The sequence below is a fragment of the Melampsora larici-populina genome (genome assembly GCF_000204055.1).
Source record: "Melampsora larici-populina 98AG31 unplaced genomic scaffold MELLAscaffold_180, whole genome shotgun sequence".
NCBI lineage: Eukaryota > Fungi > Basidiomycota > Pucciniomycetes > Pucciniales > Melampsoraceae > Melampsora > Melampsora laricis-populina.
The window spans coordinates 1691-19911 of NW_006768943.1; the positions used below are offsets into that span (position 1 = coordinate 1691).

At 39.7% G+C, this 18221-nt stretch overlaps 3 protein-coding genes across 3 annotated transcripts; 1 reads left to right on the forward strand and 2 right to left on the reverse strand.

The window, feature by feature from the left end:
• Positions 1-2679: 2679 nt before the first annotated feature.
• MELLADRAFT_46232 (uncharacterized protein) lies at positions 2680-4011 on the reverse strand (the record flags this gene model as incomplete). The annotated part of the gene is made up of 3 exons (XM_007419408.1): positions 2680-3524; positions 3613-3806; positions 3875-4011. 3 exons carry the CDS (start codon positions 4002-4004, stop codon positions 2796-2798), a joined length of 1053 nt encoding a protein of 350 aa, XP_007419470.1.
• A 4000-nt stretch (positions 4012-8011) lies between these two features.
• On the forward strand, positions 8012-9775 carry MELLADRAFT_114474 (uncharacterized protein; the record flags this gene model as incomplete). Its single annotated transcript, XM_007419406.1, has 9 exons — positions 8012-8079; positions 8183-8282; positions 8364-8416; positions 8506-8537; positions 8617-8809; positions 8891-9004; positions 9083-9333; positions 9402-9440; positions 9510-9775. 9 exons carry the CDS (start codon positions 8012-8014, stop codon positions 9773-9775), a joined length of 1116 nt encoding a protein of 371 aa, XP_007419468.1.
• Positions 9776-15138: 5363 nt separating this feature from the next.
• On the reverse strand, positions 15139-16732 carry MELLADRAFT_114475 (uncharacterized protein; the record flags this gene model as incomplete). Its single annotated transcript, XM_007419407.1, has 5 exons — positions 15139-15727; positions 15806-16001; positions 16179-16199; positions 16359-16440; positions 16592-16732. 5 exons carry the CDS (start codon positions 16730-16732, stop codon positions 15139-15141), a joined length of 1029 nt encoding a protein of 342 aa, XP_007419469.1.
• Between the last annotated feature and the right edge of the window lie 1489 nt (positions 16733-18221).

The window sequence follows — 18221 nt, forward strand, 5'->3', positions numbered from 1 at the left end:
TCATTCTCCCTTCCGCTTTTGTCGGTCAAATCAGTGTTGTAATACATGTTTTAAATGAAATAGTAAGGAACAGAAGAGGCCTTAAATGATCATCTTTTCATTCCTATTGTCTTTCTCTGATTACTCCTATCTTTGTGCAGCTAAGAAATATCAACATGTGGCAATGCAGTAGCAACGCTCCGCTTTGGCTTTCTATCAAATCTGAGTTACGTCCTACACAAGATACAGCTCGCTACATAACTATGTACATGGTAAAGGTGTTCGCGTGTCGCATGTGAAAACGGACTGTTACAGTCTAGGGTCTATCCTTCAAACTTATCGAGTCCCTCTCCTTGCGAGGATTCTTGTTTACTTATCTCTATGTCACTGCCCTTGCTGATCTCGCTGGTTGTGTACACTATGTAATTCTGCTGATCCCCTTTGCTGCTTTTCAAAAATCCAATCAACCTTTTCCAATTCGATAGAATTTGTCGCATACATATGGATCATCCATCCATCTCTGACGAGCTAAGACATTTCACAACCCATCTCAAAAAAGGGTGCCCAATCTGACCATATCTACGCTCCATACTTGATCAATTTGTATATCCCACTAATCGCCAACCTTAAAACTACGTAGACCCCTGTTCTCGGAAGTTAAATGTTGCTTTCTAAAATCGCTTGGGTCTAAACTCCACTTCAAATACTGGGATATTCCCGCGTTTTGGGGGTCGGCAAAGTCCGTGATTGGGATTTGATTTTTACCAGAGCAGGTGTATCTTGATTCTTGAATTGAACTTTCAAAGAAGCCGATTGATCGATTGTGATAGCAGGTTTTGTTTGTTCTGCGCACTTTTGTGGATGTCTTAGTTTGATCAAATCGATCTAAAGTTTGAACGATCGATGTGGTTCGGTTGTTTTAATTCCATAGGATCGTTTGATCAAAATGATATAATCTACGGAAGCCGTGACGTGAAGTGACCGCCACCCGTTTTTTCAAAACTTCGGTTTTCGGTTTTCGGTTTTCGGTTTTTGGAATTTGGGCATGTCCTTCAATTTTTGATCCACACCACGGGCTACCATCACCGAGAACACCAACTGACACCATCACCACCACCAAGGGTTTATTCCACACTCGTATTTTCACTCAGCACCCACCACCGAGCATTTTTTCCACATCTGTCTTTTCACCACCAGCTAGCTATGTACGAACATCACCACCCACCACCGAGCTATCTTTGCACACTTGTCTTTTCACCAATCTAGCTATCACCACCACCACCCAGCTTGAGTATCTTTTATCAAAGTCCAGACTTGTTTCAATTATCACTCACTCAATCAACTTGGTATCATTTACAGTCAATAAACTTGTAATCAACTTGGTATCATTCACAGTCAATAAACTTGTAATCAACTTGGTATCATTTACAGTCACAAATCACCTTACCCCTCAATCAATCAACAACCTTTCTGATCAAAGAAACTGTTGGTTTTCCAAATAGGTTGAATTTTGAGGAGGTGATTGTCAAGATCAACCTCAATTGTTTGAGAACTCAGAATAATCAAAAATACTTGGCATACATTTTTTAAAACAGCCTCATGATTGAAATGTCGTAAGTTGTGTAAAACAATCAATAAGTAAGTGATACAAACTCTGTGAAATGATCAGGTTCCAGATTGTAATCACCATGATTTGTGATTATACTCTTTGCAATTCGAAGATACTTATGTAAATTTTTTGTTCAGATGAGGGCCAGCCAATTCAGCATTTTGATGTGTAGTTAGTGTAAGAATTAATGGATCGATAAGAAGTTAAAGAAGAAACTTCAAAGGTGAACACAATGAGTGTTGAGATAAGAGCTTTCAGAGTTAGTTGTGATGTGTAGTAGGATCGAGTGGATCAATTTTTTGTTGAGATAAGAGCAAGCCGATGGAGCTTTTTGATGCAATGGGTAGTTTAAACATTAGTGGTTCGATATGAAGTTGACGAAGAAATTTAAAAGGTTAACACAACAGGTGTTGAGATAAGAGCTCGCCAATTCGACTGTGATGTGTAGTAGGATCTATTAGTTTAATTTGAACTACAATACTTTGGTATTGATTGATACGATTGAAGTTGATAAGATTTGAGATGTGGTTTGATTGAGTCAAAGTCTGGATATTTGAAGGCACAAGAGTTGAATCGGTCGAGCAGTTTGACCGACTCACTGTAAATTGAGAGGGAGGCATGGTTGCTTTTCAAAAAAATTGAAGGAAATGCCCAAATTCCAAAAACCGAAAACCGAAAACCGAAAACCGAAGTTTTGAAAAAACGGTGGCGGTCACTTCACGTCACGGCTTCCGTATAATCTTACTTGGTCATCCTTCATCAACATATCTCCTTGTATCATTAATAACAATTTCAATTCATTTGATACGCACAAACTTCGCACGTATTGTTTATCATCAATTTGATACTTGGGAACATCTAAACTCATTTTCAGTCACATTACAAATTGGATTCAAGTGGATCTATGATGGATATCATCTTTCTTCAAATCGATCGCATTCTTTACCTTCAACCAAATTGATATGTCTATACTGGTAGACTTCAACTTTTAGGTTATTCATATCATATGCTCAGGAACCTAAAAGCGAATGAAAGGCAACATGGCAATAGGCTGTAGAAAAGCTCTGTTTCCTTGTGCAAGATATCTCTTTAGGTCTAAAGCTCAGACTGAAGCTGAGTTGAGTTCCATGAATCCAGAGGGCTGTTTAAATTTTCCGTCTTGACCATGTTGATTTGCGTAAAGAAGCTACATATACAAATCATTTGTTCATAATAAGCTAGCTAGAGAATTTGACGCAAGTGAATGTTGTAGATCAGCTTCTACTCTAGATACACCTAATGCGCTGATAGGTCTCCTCAAATCCCAAGTGAGCTTATGTTCTAAATACTTGATAGCTTCGATGTCCATTATACACTTTTCCCTGAGTAGTAGATGATAGATTCCAACTCTTCCAGGTCTCCAATCAGTTGTATGAGGTTTTCCAGGTTGAAAGTCTTGTGGATGAGCCAGATCGACATTATTAAGACATGGAAGAATCAAAGCTTTTTGTTGTTGTGTCCACCAAGATCCAGTTTGACCTAATCGAATTCCAGGTGTAATCAAATGATCACGACCCAAAGCTTGTCGTAATAAACCTCCATCCTTCCAACCACTTTCGGGTGTACCCCAATCTCCTCCAGCGATCAACATTGCATCAGACCAACCTTTCTGTGTAATAAGTTCAGCTAATTGTTCGCTTCCATATTCTGTATCGTTCATTGAAAACCGATCTACAAGAATTAAGTTTCCATCCCTCCAACGTTGACTTAAGACAGTTCTTAGACCCAATTCCCACACTTTACGTTGAATCCCTTGGGACCAATCTTTAGGTTTGGGTCCAAAGGCCACACCACCCTTTCTCAAGGTAGGAGAAGAAGCGTCACCGATCCGAGCACGACCAGTTCCTTTCTGAGGACGAAGTTTTCGACCTGACATAGCTACTTCAGACCTTGTTTTCTACACATTTTTGAAAGATAAAAAAATCAGCATTAATCAAATAACTTCAAGATTTGATTGTGAATAAGAACATGTGAAGATAACTGACTGTGTTAGCACTTCCTGAACGCATAAGGCTACGTTCGAACATCACACATCGATGAATGATATCTGGTCGATTAGGTTGTCCAAAGACATACTTCGACAAAGGGAAGACTGAGGGTTCATCAAAGGTGGCATCTGGATTTGAAAGGTCGAATCGATCGATCATGAGGTGTTGAACTGAGGATCCATGTGTGATGCCTGTACAAATCCGATATCTCAATATCAGTCAGATAAATTTATCTGGAGTCATTGATTACACGACTCACCTTCAGTCAATCGAGGAGATTGGGAAGAGTTTGATAAAGCTGATGAAGATGATTCAAATGATCGTAGGCTTGTAGTGAATGCTCGAGTGAGACCAAAGGCACGAGGAAGGAAAGCCGAGGTAGTAGGCATGGCTGAGTGATCTGATTTCTTTGAGGTGAAGAGTTCTTTACAAATTTCTCTGGATCGGTGGCAGGTGACCCGTGACATATGATGGACTATGGAGTAAGTATATGTATTAGCATAATGCCCATATGTCACAAGATGCTAGTATGTAGGTACAGTCAAATGTCTTTCTGAAACTGTAGTTTTCAGAACAGCGAACACGAAAAGCGTCAATTGATCAAAGATCGAAATTAGAGACGCATACAAAAGGAACGCGTCTCTCATAAACAAATCAGTCATCAAGTCTACATTGTTTCCAAGTAAAATTTGATCTCGTATTGCCCGAATATTTCCCACTCAAGAAAATAGTTTCTTATAACTGGAGTCAAACTGTTCTGATTGGTCTTCAAATGATTTGATCCGACTGATTTTACTTCCACTTGAGTCCAGAATCCAGATCAACTTCAATTATTTGATACTGAGTATAGTATACTCTCAACATCTGTCATCTACACTCTTTGGATGTTTATCATCTTCTCAATGTGACCAGCTGGATTCGTTGGGTTGGAGGAACGTTGACGCCGAATCACATCCTTTGACTATCCTGAGTGTCACTTTGCCGTTCAAGGAGATCTCAAGCCTACATCACGATATCACCTACATACCAAGGTAACTCACTCACAAAACTGTAAATTTGTACATATCACCACATGAAAACAAAGACGATCGACAGGAGAATGAGGAATAAATGAGTGCGTACGCAACTGTGCCTGAAGGCTTTTCATGCAGGCGAATTGATTCGTAAATTTGAATAAAGTTTGAAGAGCAGTCACCATGCAGGAATGGCGGAACAGTTACCGGGTTTCAACATCGGGAAGTTCAGGGATAAACTTGTTTTGTAAAGCTCAAGCGTAAGTGTATAAGAATCATGAATGGTCTTGCTTATGGGTTTTTGGTTATAATTCCATGACCAAACGTAGTCTCAGTCCGGCAGTGAGTCTTAAGAGGACTCAGAGTCAAAGGAGTCGCACACCATGAACGCGCGCGCGAGGGGTTCCCTACATGGGTTTAGGTTATGGAGTTCAAAAGTCCTCCAGAAGCTCGAGAAACTTCTGAAGCATGTCCGAGCACCTGTCGGAGAAACTTCTGGATGGCACTTCTTGAGAGGCTCCAAAAATTGCACAAAATCATCTTGGAGTCAACAAGAAGTTAGTTATTGAAGATCATTCACAAATTAATTATGTACATGCCTAAACCCTTTCTCTTCTGTGAATATGGAAATGAGGAAAAAGAACTCATTTGTACGGGTGGAAAAGGGGGGAATTGAAGAATTGTTATTCATTGTTGAAGGGCTAAGAGGTTTTCTATTTCCAAAACTTCCCCTCCGAATCTTACACCCGCGGCGGAGGTTTCTTTGATTTCAATCTTTAAGTTATCAGTCTAGAAAATCTCAACGTTCGCTGAAGAATAGATTTTCAATTTCTACAAATGCAGGTCACCATTCGATTTCGATGGGCAAATGATGTTACGTACCACGCTATTGCCCCGAGGATTTCTGATGATCGACTCAGACGAGATGAATGATCGCCGAAAATTCAAAAAACCACTTGGCAATTGAATTGACAATTTACCACATGTTCTTAAATTAAAGTTTCCTCAGAACCATGTGATGATCCAAAATCGGGAATTCTCACACACCAAATGAGCGAAAAAAAGACCACAAGGATGATAAATCTTCAAAAACTCGTATGTAGGTGTAACTTTTTTTTTGAAAAAATCTACAACTTGCCAGTTCCCATATTTGCGGTACTCAAAGCTACATATGTACGCGTACATAGTTGCTTTGAGTACCGTAATTGAAGTTGACTTGATCATCTGGTAAAAATCACGAGATGACAGAAAGATAGAAACATTGATGATTAACCGCATGGGGGGTGCAAATTTAACCGATCTTGATGACAGAGCTGTTACATATGTATGTATATATATGCATATTTTTCTTCTCGGTAGAATCTCCGTACTCTCTTTCGGCATCTTGAGGATTTTTCTCAAACACAGGACCGATCGTCAAGGACACTATTTACATAGTTATCATTTCAGAAAAGCTTTTCACAGATTCCCCGCCAATTTGCTGAAGTCTTGCGGGTAAATTGGGTCCGATTCCCAGAGTTTTTCTTTGCATGATGTTGTAGTGAAGTCTTCAGCCCGAAAACGCGTCGGTGCCCAAAATCTTGAAGATGGTCACAAAGCTTTCGAAAAGTCATCATGCTTAAGTTACTCTGTAGATTTCAAATTTCAATTGTTGCTCACATGCAAACGAGTCAAAGGTCTTCGGGTCTGTTGATTCCTCCGCATCCCCCTACATACGCAGTCCTTGTTCATGTCAGATGGATACGGCTGAAGGGGTTAACGCAATTGAATATATGTATAAGCTAGGATCTCGATGGCTACAACGTTACAACCGGCTACCTAACCGTTTTGAATAGCACATACAAATCCACCCTTTATGCTGTGATTCAACTGACCTTTAAGAGGTAGCGGATTTCAGCGATGATCTGCAAGTTAGGCGTTACAGTTTGGGGGTGTTTATGTATCATTCCCGGCACTACCGGCTCGTTACAACGTACAAGGATAGGCGGTGTATCTCAGTTTTGAGTTGAGTGAGTTCAGGGAGAATTAAGGAGGATTGCATGGGAGAGTTTAAGAGTGTATTGTTTTTCGAGGTTTCGGGCCTTCAAGTTCGGGATTGGCAGAAGAGAGAATTCCTCAGTCGACTTCTTCCGCTTAAACTCTTCCACCCATCCGCCCGCAATTTTAGTTTTCAAGTGAATGGTAAAATAAGTTGCATTGTACAACCAGGTAGATTCGGATACAATGTCTGCATCAAATCTGAGGTGGCTTCTGCACGCCTTGATGGGTGAAGTTGACGCTGCACCTCATTTGACACTTTTCAAAGCTCTTCCCCTCCGTACATATCGGATGAGAATGCATTCAAGCTTCCCGACTTGAAGACTACTTTAGGTACCACATTTATCTGATTGAACCCCTGACTGATGCTAAATACAATTCGCATACATATACCTGTGGTGCTGTCAATTTTGAAAAACCTGTCCAATTCTGAACCGGGTTTCCGGCAAAACTCGAGCAAGTTGAGCCTTGGCGCCGGAACTTTGGCAAGCTTTGTGCACGTAACAGACCAAGAACCGGCAAATGATACCGGACTTTTGAAGAGGCAGTCAAGAAGAGAGGGATGGGAACCAAACTCAAAAGATAAAAGTACACGAGGAGGAATGAAGCTATGTAGTCTATAGCAGATGAAAATCAAGATTCTCCACATCACAGTGTTTTCAAATCTTGTTCACTCGCTCTTCTGCCTGTCTCTCTGATAGTCCATGATGCAATCTTAGGTGAGTTTTGGTCGGTTTGATGTTGAGCTGATGTCAGTTTATACATTGACATCTCTCTCTCTCTGTGTGTGGAGGTGGGTGGATGGTTGAGTGTGAATCCGTTCTTGCCAGTTGATTTGATGATGATCATCTGCTTTTACTGCGAAACTGACGACAGCTTATTCCAGGCTTCCCGTAAATCAAGTTAGATGATAAGGTAAGCTGAATATGAATTTGAGTTGAAAGGCGGTGGTGAGTTTTGATTTGAAGCTCATTATAAATTGCGATTGTCAGATTTTCAACTTCCCTTGCATTAAATCTTCTTGCATTTCTTAAATTTCTCAAAACTTCCAATCCATCAACTTCAACTTCCTATCATATCCCATTCAACTAACTACCTACCTACCTGCCTGAGCCTCCTCAACCCACCAAAAAAAAGGGAAGAACGGCATATTTGATCTGCTTCCCTCACACATATTTATATACATACTCTTCCTTGAGATTTACCAATCCTCATCATTCACTCTTAATCTCCACTACATCATACCTTACTTTACTCTCTCTCTATTTCCACTCCTTTTCAGCTCTCAACCTCCGATTTTGTATTACGCCTCCATACCACACTAATTCCACTCAGTTTAAAGAGAAATGAATAATCAACTCACCAAGAGCACTCTACTTAATCAGCTTAATCTAAGTTCCACTTCCATCACATTGTCAGTCGATTAAAACCTTAGATTAAAAACCACATAACTTTTTGATATAACAATTGACTCGCCTTTTTCTTATCTGATCCTTCCTTACTCTTCTTGTTTGTAGAGATTCAATTCCGATTTCGATTCCTAGTACATTCGAAAATCTTGATACATGTGATGGTCCAGTCTTTGCCAATGCTAATGATGAGCGAGGATGGGTAAAGGTAAATTTATATCAACTTCAGACTAATTTGAATGGGTTCAAAAGTTGATGGCGCTTCAAATGATTTAAAATTGTCATCTAGGTAAACAGCGTTAGTGCATGTAAAGTGTGTCGAGCTCGACATGTTAGGTGTAGGTAAGTACAATCACCCTTTCACACTTTGAAAAATTATCATGTGATTTCCCTGACGCGCATATATGCTACTTTCTATTGCTACGTTCTAGTCTATATCGCACTGGAGGACCATGCGAATCGTGTAAGTCTAAATTCCTCAAACTTGATATAGAATCTCAAAGGTACACGAGACCAAATAATAACGTTTCTCTCTTTTATAGGTCGCGAACACAATCAAAAATGTGAAGTTTTGGGATGGGAGTTAGATCCAAAGGCTTTACCAAAAACAATGTATAAAGCCGTATTACCACCACCACCACCTGGTAGAGTGTCACCTATATGCGGTGTTAGTAACCCGAGGCTTTTCTCACCAGAAGAGCTCATCAACAAATTACAGTGGCTTATTACTGCCCCGTAAGTTGAAGAATCTTGAAATTATTTTATTTTACAGATATATTGAGAAATCTCTGTGTTTTCCTTTGATACATTCAATAGGACGAAAATTACTAAAAGAAAACCCCCAATGGCATGGCCTGAAGCGCAGTTCTCTGAAGAAGATCCCTTCAGCAATCCCATCCAGGCTAACAGTGGCTCTATCAGGCATGTCAAGTAAGTTGATTTGTGCCTCTTTCCCCAATTGTTTTTTGCTCAAAGTCTAATCCTTGACCTTCTTTGACAAACTCACAGAGCTACTAGAAGACCCGATTCACCTTGTACGAAGCGCATGAAGCGTTCGCCATCTTTTTCGTACCAAGAAGATGAACGAGTTCAAACTCCTCTCAACTCGATCTCAACTTCTCCTTTCAACGCTTTAGATGAAGGCTCCAGTAGCCCTCAATCAGATTCATGGTCACCTAATCCAAATCATCAACAGAAGATGTCACTCTCTTTTATTCTTTGCTCCAGTCCTACATCGTTTTCATCTGAAAAATCGTCCAGTAAGTGAAACCTTTTCAGATACAAAAGGGTATCGATGTTAAAGATGTGTGCTTTCGTTGGTGAATAGATTTTTCAACTGAGAATGATCATCACGATGAGAATCAAGGTTAGTGTAATTCTTTGAAACCAATTCCAAACCAACGCTCGTTGAAATCTAAAAGTGTTTTCCCCATAGATCATAGCTTTACATCAAGCTCTAGATCAAGTTCAAGTTCATCGACATATTCGACCACATCCTCCCCAACATTATCTCCAAGGGTAGATAGAGTAACATGGCCTTCGTTCCATAATTTACCATCTTTACCTAAGATTGACTTAGAAAGACAAACTGGATATATTAAGACTTCAAATGAAAGATCTGAAAGAATGATAGAATTTCCGGAATTCTTACCTAAGATATCGGAAAAGATTGATTTAAATCATTGGAAATGTACTTTTTGACGAATAAAATTAAATTAAATTGTTAGTACTACAGATTTATATTTTTATCACGTTTTATATCAAAACCTTTAGCTCAAGAATAACAGATTAATGAGATGTTTTTTTCCTTTATTGAATTTTAGGTAATCTTCATACCTCAAATTTTGATCATATTCATTCATCTTGTTACCATCCGTTTTTTGTTCTTCATCTTTTACTCGTTCAATAGAATTTCATGAATCATAAACAAAATTATCAAAACAAACTTACCTTTGTTTTAAGAAGTTGTTTATCAGAAAAAAAATCATCATCTGCAAAGAAATTATTTATAAAACAAATCGTTTTTTGTTACCTTTTAAAAAGTTTATAACTAATTACATTTTTGAATGATTTCTTTATTTTATTTTTTTATATACCTTTTTATTTATTTTGTGATTCTGGATATTATATTTTCATTTCAAAGTATTTACAAAAAAAGTAAAAAAAAAAATCAATTTTTTTTGAGCAAGATTCAACATTTGTATAAAGAAACTTATTGTGATATAGGATGTTTCTTTCTTTTGGATATTGGTTTTCAAATCTTTTGTCTTTCTTGTTCTGATCCAATTTAACAAAAAAAGACATGTTCTCGTGTTTTTGAGGAACACCAGGTGTTGATATGTACTGGGTTAACAATGTGCGCTATATATAACCTATGGGGTTGATGATAGTCGGTACCGCTGCTTTCAATGACACGGTGGAGATATTGTCTCAGGGCAATCCTGAGACATTATCCTTCTACTGAGGCTACAATTTCTCTGAAACATACGTGGAGAAATTTGCAAAGTGGAAAAGTTTCATTTCCTCATTTCCCCTTTCCTTTCGCCACACACCCCCGTAACCTATCAGCCCTCTTCACATCACTCTCCTGGCAGCTGCCAAATCTCCCAAGAAGTGTGATTATCAATGAAAACCTGGTCAAAGTACATGGCAAGGACACATGGCCTTGATCATGATATGTAGCAGTAATTTTCATCAAAGAAATAGTGGCTTTGATTGGGCTACTGGGGGGAATGGGATCTAAAGCTATCAGATCTAGTCATCCTCCCAATCTTGTCTAGATGGAGTAGAAACTACTCAGGCAACATACTACCACTATGAAGTCCCAGTCTCCGCTTAGGAGACCAGTAAGCCATATGTGTGGTGTAGGGATGAGAGCAAGAGAGGAAAAAATTACTTGTTGCTCTCAGTCCTTCTAAATTAACTCAAGGAAGGTGTCAACTGTGGCAATGTGCCTCCTCCTTTGTGCAACACCTTACTATGCCTGACATTCCTCCTTCTCTCAGGAATGGTACTCAGGGTATTTCTACAGGCTCTGGGAACACTATTCATAGAGGCAGATTCTGCTGTGGAAATTAAAGTATGAAAGGAGTGGAGAAGATGGTTTTGGGTGGTCAAAGAAAGAGTAAGGCACTCAAATTTTTTTGAGGCAACCAAAAAAATCCAAGTGTGGTTGTTGCAGATGTTGAAATTGGCAGAATTTTGGCTGTGATTTTTTTTTTGGGATTCTCATACAAAGACTGCAGCTGTTCAACTGATGTCAGCTCAGAATGGGTGTGTGTCCCTTTTTCAAGAGGCACTTCAAGTTCAACACACCTTTTTTCCAGTCAGGACCATACCCAGGCATGACCAGGCACAATGGGTGTGTTTTTTTAGCAACAAAAAAGTTGTTTTATGTCTTTTCAAGATTTATCCACAACTTTTTGTAAAGGCTGTGTAATGTATAAGTATGATGGGCAACTAATTGGATGCAAAATTTGAAGATATGTAGGTCAAAATCAGTCTATCCAAAGTTTGTAATGTTGGGGTTCCAAGATCCAGGTGCACTAGCACCATTACACATTGCTTGTTGGAAAGGTGAAGGTTGGAACAACTTTAATTCAAAAATGGAATCAATAAACTCATTGGAGAAAAGAAGATTTCTCCAATGAGTTTATTGATTCCATGTTTTTGGAGAAATCTTCTTTTCTAAATGAGGATCCAAGGCTGAATGATCCTCTGAGCAACAAGCCAAACCTTTTTCAAATTCATCCAACTTGTCTGAACCCAAAAAACAACTTTGATTGTTTAATTTTCAGAATTTTCAATTTCAATAAGATTAACTTCTTAATTTGAAGTTGTTTGGCTGATTTGTGGTAACCTTACTTTGTTTTGTTCAGAAAGCTGCACCTGAATGATCATCTTAAGGTTTTCCAGTGTCATTGAGGCTTGGGCCTTTTTGGTCTTGGTGGCTGACATTGTGGTGTCCCTCAATACCAATAGCGTGTGCAATAACCTCAAGTAATTTTATTGCACATTGTTGGAATAGATGAGTTTGTAATGTAATAAGAACATTGCACCAATAATCTAGAGCCAAAGAAACTGGAGTGATGATGATGACAATTATATACACTTTGAGAAAAAAAAGTAAGGCCAAATAAGAGAGAGATATACATTTTTGAGGTCCCAAAACACCCATTGCCATTCAGATAAAGTTTTGCCTTGCTTGGCAATCAAAATCAAATTGCCTTATCAGTAACCCCAGAAGGAAGTGATCTTTACAATAATATTTTGAGCTGTATTGATTGGATAAGTTCCAGACACAGCAGCCTGATAACATCATGGGGTGAGACAAAAATTTACAATAAAGATTGGCTTGTTGTACTTTTGAGTTTGTGTATTTAAGACATTGAGACAGAAGGATTTGTATGCAGAATAAACAGGCCATGCAGATAAATCAATGTATGATATGACATTGTAAACTGTACATATCTTGTTACAAATATCCCCAACAGTTGTTGTAGCTAATTCCAAGCAACCAATTGAGTCAGAAACCAGCTTGTATAACATCACAAGGGCTTTATTTGCAGTCAAATTATCCCAATCTTGCACAAGCTGAGATATTAATGGGGTGTCAAGTAATGGGTTCTCTGCCATCTGTTACACATTTGAGGAACCCATTCTTGTGATCATCAACCAAAATGCAAACCTTTCTGAAAGTATACCAGTGGCTGTCACAAGAGCTCTGAATCTTATGTGTGGCTTCTTCCTAGTTTCTCCAGCCTTCAAGATGCTTGGTCCAGTGATGAGAAGCAGCGAAGTGTTTAACTATATCTTTTTTATTGTCCAACCACGTTCATATCCTTATGATCAATAAATTCCTTGGTCTTGCGCCCTCCTTAATAATATTAACCATCATCACAGGTCAGAGTTCTTCTCTGAGAACAGGAGAACTTTACTTTTATTTAATGTAGCACAAATCATCAGTGTTTTCCTCAAAATGACTATATATATATTCCAAAGGAATCATACATCTTCAAATAAGGTTGAAGAAATATAACAAGCACAGAATTCCAAAGACATGAAGGTGTGCTTCATTGGTAATTCTCTGTGTACAAGGATTGAGTCAGAAAGAAGAAGCCTAATGAGATGACAACACAGTCAAGACTTACTCAAAGCTTGATCATTGGTGATGCATTGTCAGTTGAAATGGCTGCAATCTGACCCATTTAATTTCCAGTACTTCAAGTGTTGCATTCAAACTCAAAAGGATGTTGTCAGAAGTGTGTTGGACTTGATGAAGGTTGAGGGTGTTGATAAAGTGTTTGACACAGGTTCCTTGAAGAGCCAAAACAGCATAGACACTATTATGGCAGATATCAGACCATCCAATGAGATGGTAAGACCAAAATGAGGTGCCCAGTATTTTTGCATATCATAAACACACTCAGCATGGAAATTAGGTATAAAGAACTTCATCATAACATACCAAGAGGTCGGTGTAAGCAGAGAAACAGATAATTGTTTCTGGAATTGAACAAAATGCTTATTTTCAAGTAGAGAGAAGGGAACATGTCCAATGATCAGAGCTAGGCAGAGAGAGATTGTTGTAAATCTCACCCAACTTGTCTGGTTTTCTCTTGCCAAAGTCATGGCACATTGATTGAGTGTAATTATGGACACATTTTGGTACCAATGGAGGAAGTTTGATGTGAGGGTGGATTCTATTTTGGATTTGTCAGCTTCTTGTGGGGATATGGCATTGATGTACTCAGATATCTTTTCCCAAGGTGTTTACTGACACTCATTGATCATGTGATTCTTGAGTATATCTGGTTTACTATCCAAGACATTGTTGCAATGGGTGCATTTTGCGTGGTGTCTGCCAGCTGAGTGGTCATGTTCTTTGGCCACGAGAAAGCCAATCCAGCATCCATTCAATTGCTTCTTCATTCTGCTTTCACCGGATTTTGGGATTGACACTTGAACTTGGGCATTGTCCATAAAATAATAGTGAGACTTCATGTGAGACTAACCACAGCCTGAGCCAAGTAATCAGTTGAACCCACGATAGAGGTTCCCGGGTGCGCCTTGTTGCTTATGACAAATAGAGTCGTGATCTCAGTGTTGTGATGTGTGATCTTTTTTCTTACAAAAACCTTTTTGGTTATTTGTTTTGTTTTCTCTTTTTAGTTATTTGATTTTGTTGTCCTGGATACGTTTCTATTTGTGCGCTCTCATAACTCTTAGCAGATTTTGTTCTCTTTATAAACACCTACGAGTCTCACAAGAGTTTGATCCTCATGCTTTCAAACTCTTCTTCGTATCACATCCAAGCACTCCTCATACTTACGACGTATTGCTCTACTGTGATTGACTCATAGGTTAGTGTGTAGTGTTTTTCTCTCATCTTCATTTCTCTCATACTGTACATGTTGTAGTTTCATTTTTATGTTTAGTATTTCGAAATAAATATGCTTTCAAACTCTTCTTCGTATCACATCCAAGCAATCCTCATACTTACGACGTATTGCTCTACTGTGATTGACTCATACGCCTACCTACGATCTAACATTTTGCGGCGCGCCTTTTGGCGCTTTTCTTCAGACGCGCCCCCATCCTGAATGTCAGCGCTCACCGAAGATGTGCCTTCCGCTTGAATGCTCATGTAAACTTCAAAGAGCACTGTCTCCGCATTTTGACAAATCTTCTATTCTTTTTAGTGCAGCATCAACGTTCACTAAGCTTGGCTTTGTAGCACTTTGCCCACAGTACCTCAGCAAGACGCTTCGAAGACATACTAATTTTGTTGGATTGGTTCCTGCTCTTACAATGAAGGATCATGAATTTCACACCACATTGCGTAAGGAACAAAAGGCTGGAAAAAGGATACAGCTGCGTGAAAAATTCTACATATATATAAATTTTTGATACCTGTTGTGAACTAAACATATGTATGAGATAGACCAAATTAGGCGTCATGATGCACCAAAAAAACAGGTTTTTTTTTGAATAATAAGAGAAACGGTGCGAAAAAGGAGATGCAGCGAAAACCTTGTCAAAAGGCTCTACGGATAGGCGAGTGATCAATAATTATCATATGACTCTGTGAACATCCAGCCCACAGTCTCTTTCAAAGACGGAAGCCGCGGCCTGGGTCCACGCGAGCCTTGCATGTGCAGCATATATCCGGGCGAGAGATTTGGCACGATGTTCGACAGAGAAGGATATCTTGATTCCGCAGATAAGATAAAATCTAGACTCATCCTATTCGTTTTTTGCTTTTGTTGTTGTTCCTGAAATTGTAGGCGCCAGCTCTCCTGGTCAAACGTCGCCAACTCTTTGCCCAACTCTACATCGACGTTTCTAGTTTGATAAACTTGAAATTCGGATTGAGGAGATGATAGTAAAGAAGACGAATGTGCGCTAGAGTAGTTGAGATCATCGGTCAAGAAGGGCTCCGAAAGACGAGGGGTCGAATGACGCGACGAGATAGACGTTGGGAACAAAGTTTGACCATTTTTTTCCTCTGTAAGATGAGGATATCCGTGGTTAAATCTCGGACAGTCGTCAGAGCAATGCTCCTGATGATCGTCGCCGAAATGCGCGCCAATCGGTGCAGACGAGGCTGCCTCTTCAGACCCCAAAGAAAATAGTTGTGGGTGTAGTCGACGGCTGCAAGAATCAGAAAATTCAAACTTCAGATCTCGAGCACCAAGCTTCACGAGATTATTGAGTCATGGAGATAGATACCTGATTTTTTCCAGTCGTGATATAAGCTCAAGCGGATTAAACATCGCCGCCATCCCATCTGAACTCGACACGCCCTCGACAGGCGTAGTTGTTGGGCATCTCGGAGGAGGAAGTACGTATTTGTAGACGAATGATGGTGGATCACGAGGATTCATTTCCCAACCAAGTACTTCGCACGTCTCTCGGCGCTTCTTACCTAAAAATCAACAAAATTGAGAGGATCATGATTATTTTTTGGGATGGTCGTTCCGCGAAGAAGTACCAGCTCACAGTGATCGCATGGTCCCCCACTATCGATAAGGCTTCAAAAATGTTCCAAAAATTCACGTTACCCCAATGTACCACGTCTAAAGGATAATAACAAAGGCCTTACCTGCACTTAACATGACGAACCCTACATTGATTACATGATCGGACAGTGTTAAGCTTGAAGTTGGGAATTTTGTATTGTAGTTTGAGAGAGCAGTAGAATCGCCGGTCAGTAATAAGTATGTGTCAAGCTTCGTAGCGATGCATCAAAGCTATCTTCTCAAACACAAAGTGTCTTAAATACCTTTTTCCACCCCAATTTCCGGTCCTTTGCAAATATTGGCCCCTTCCACGCCTTCGGATCTTGCTTTTGCGGTATAAAATATCTGTAGTTTAACCGAAAGCAGATACGTATGATCACGCGAAGGAAGGAGGTGAATGTTAATTTATTTAAGGAACACACTTGCTGCTTCTCCAAAAAAAAAGGTAGCAAAACCTAGCTAAATCAAGAACTGTGATATGCAAAGTTGGACTTACGGGCAAGATCGCCGATGATACATCACAAATCGTCCAACAGACTAGTTTTAAAATGGGTCGAAGTATGGATAAAGACTCGGTATATTTATCTAATGAGGAGACCTCAGTATGCAAAGAATAAAAGGTCGCTATATTTGGCATGCGCTGACTTTATTGGACAAAAAACAGCCAATATGGCTGGGAGTGTTTGCTGAGGAGACAAGCGAGTCACTGCGCTTTGAACTAGTCAGATAATGATGTCAATAATCGAAGAGAAGATATTGTATGTCTCTCCCAGAAAGTCTATGATCAACTCCTGGTGAAAAGTTTAAAATATGCTGGGTGCGTTGAAAGCGGATGGGGTTTCCAGAAATTGTACAAGCGGATGGGGTTTCCGAGGCTTTTTATACCGGGAATTAGGACACGTTCAAGGAGGTATTTGCCGCTCACATATTTTTCGTCAATGGTGCAGCCCCTCTTATTCTTAAGATTCCTCATCCTTGCGAAGGGGGCCAAAAAAATGTGTGAGGATTGGCATAATAATGAGAGTGAGAGTTGAATTGTTCAGTTATTGCAAACTATAAGCAATGGAGATTACTGATAGGATCCCGACCCGCCACTTCATAACGAAAATCTTTTTGAAAATCTCTCTTATTTGCGATACAAGCAGTCGATTTATATACATTACTTTGAGGAATCAAAATTTTAAACCGCAGCCAATACAATGAAATGAGAGGTGAAAAAGTGAGACGCGATTCAAAAGCACGAAGCGGAAGCACCGCCACCCGTGAGCATTGCGCTACCTGAAAATCTCGCTTTATGATCCGGAAGTCTGGTGGATAAGAGACTCATACATAAACATATGGTTTGTGCACACTTTCTTTATCTGTCAAGTAAATTTATCTGCCAACTCTACAAAGTAAATGTGAGGATTTAACGCAATTTCATGCTTCTGCGGTGATATCAGGTATGTTGAAGCCTGAGGTTAATCATTTTCGTTGTTTTATGCTCGAATTTTCAAGAATTGAAGTCTGTGCCTATCTGTGCCTATCTGTGCACCGTTGTGTGCTTCGCAAGCAAGTTGAAAACTCAGGTTATGACTTCCGGAGTATGTCGCTCCGGATCAACCATCAGCTAGACAGATCAGGATGCTCTGGTCGCAACGATGTCCGTCCTTAGATGGTTGCATTGGCAAGCTATGTGCACCAAGTTAAGAAAAGCTTGTCAGCGTCTGCCGATTGGTTGACTTATGTAGAATGGGGCAGGGAGAAAGTTTTAATGAAACTGTCCACTGTTACGCTCTGATGTTTGGAAGGTATATATCGCGGGCTGCCTTAATATGCCCACCAAGCGCAATCTCATCCGCATTCACATCGAGTCACAATCTGCGCGTGTTTAGATGTTAACGTTATCCGTGAATTCAGTCATTAATTGATCGAGGTGACGAAATATATAGTGTGACCGATCGAGGTGACGAATATATAGTATGATAGTATGACCGATCGTGGTGACGTATTCACTATTGATCGAGGTGAGGAATATATAGAGTGATCGGTGGGGATTGAGTCTGATTGAATCCCGCTGTACCGCCTTTCACTTATCGGTCACGTTTCAGAATCAACGTAGATTGCTGAAATCGAACTTGTCCGCC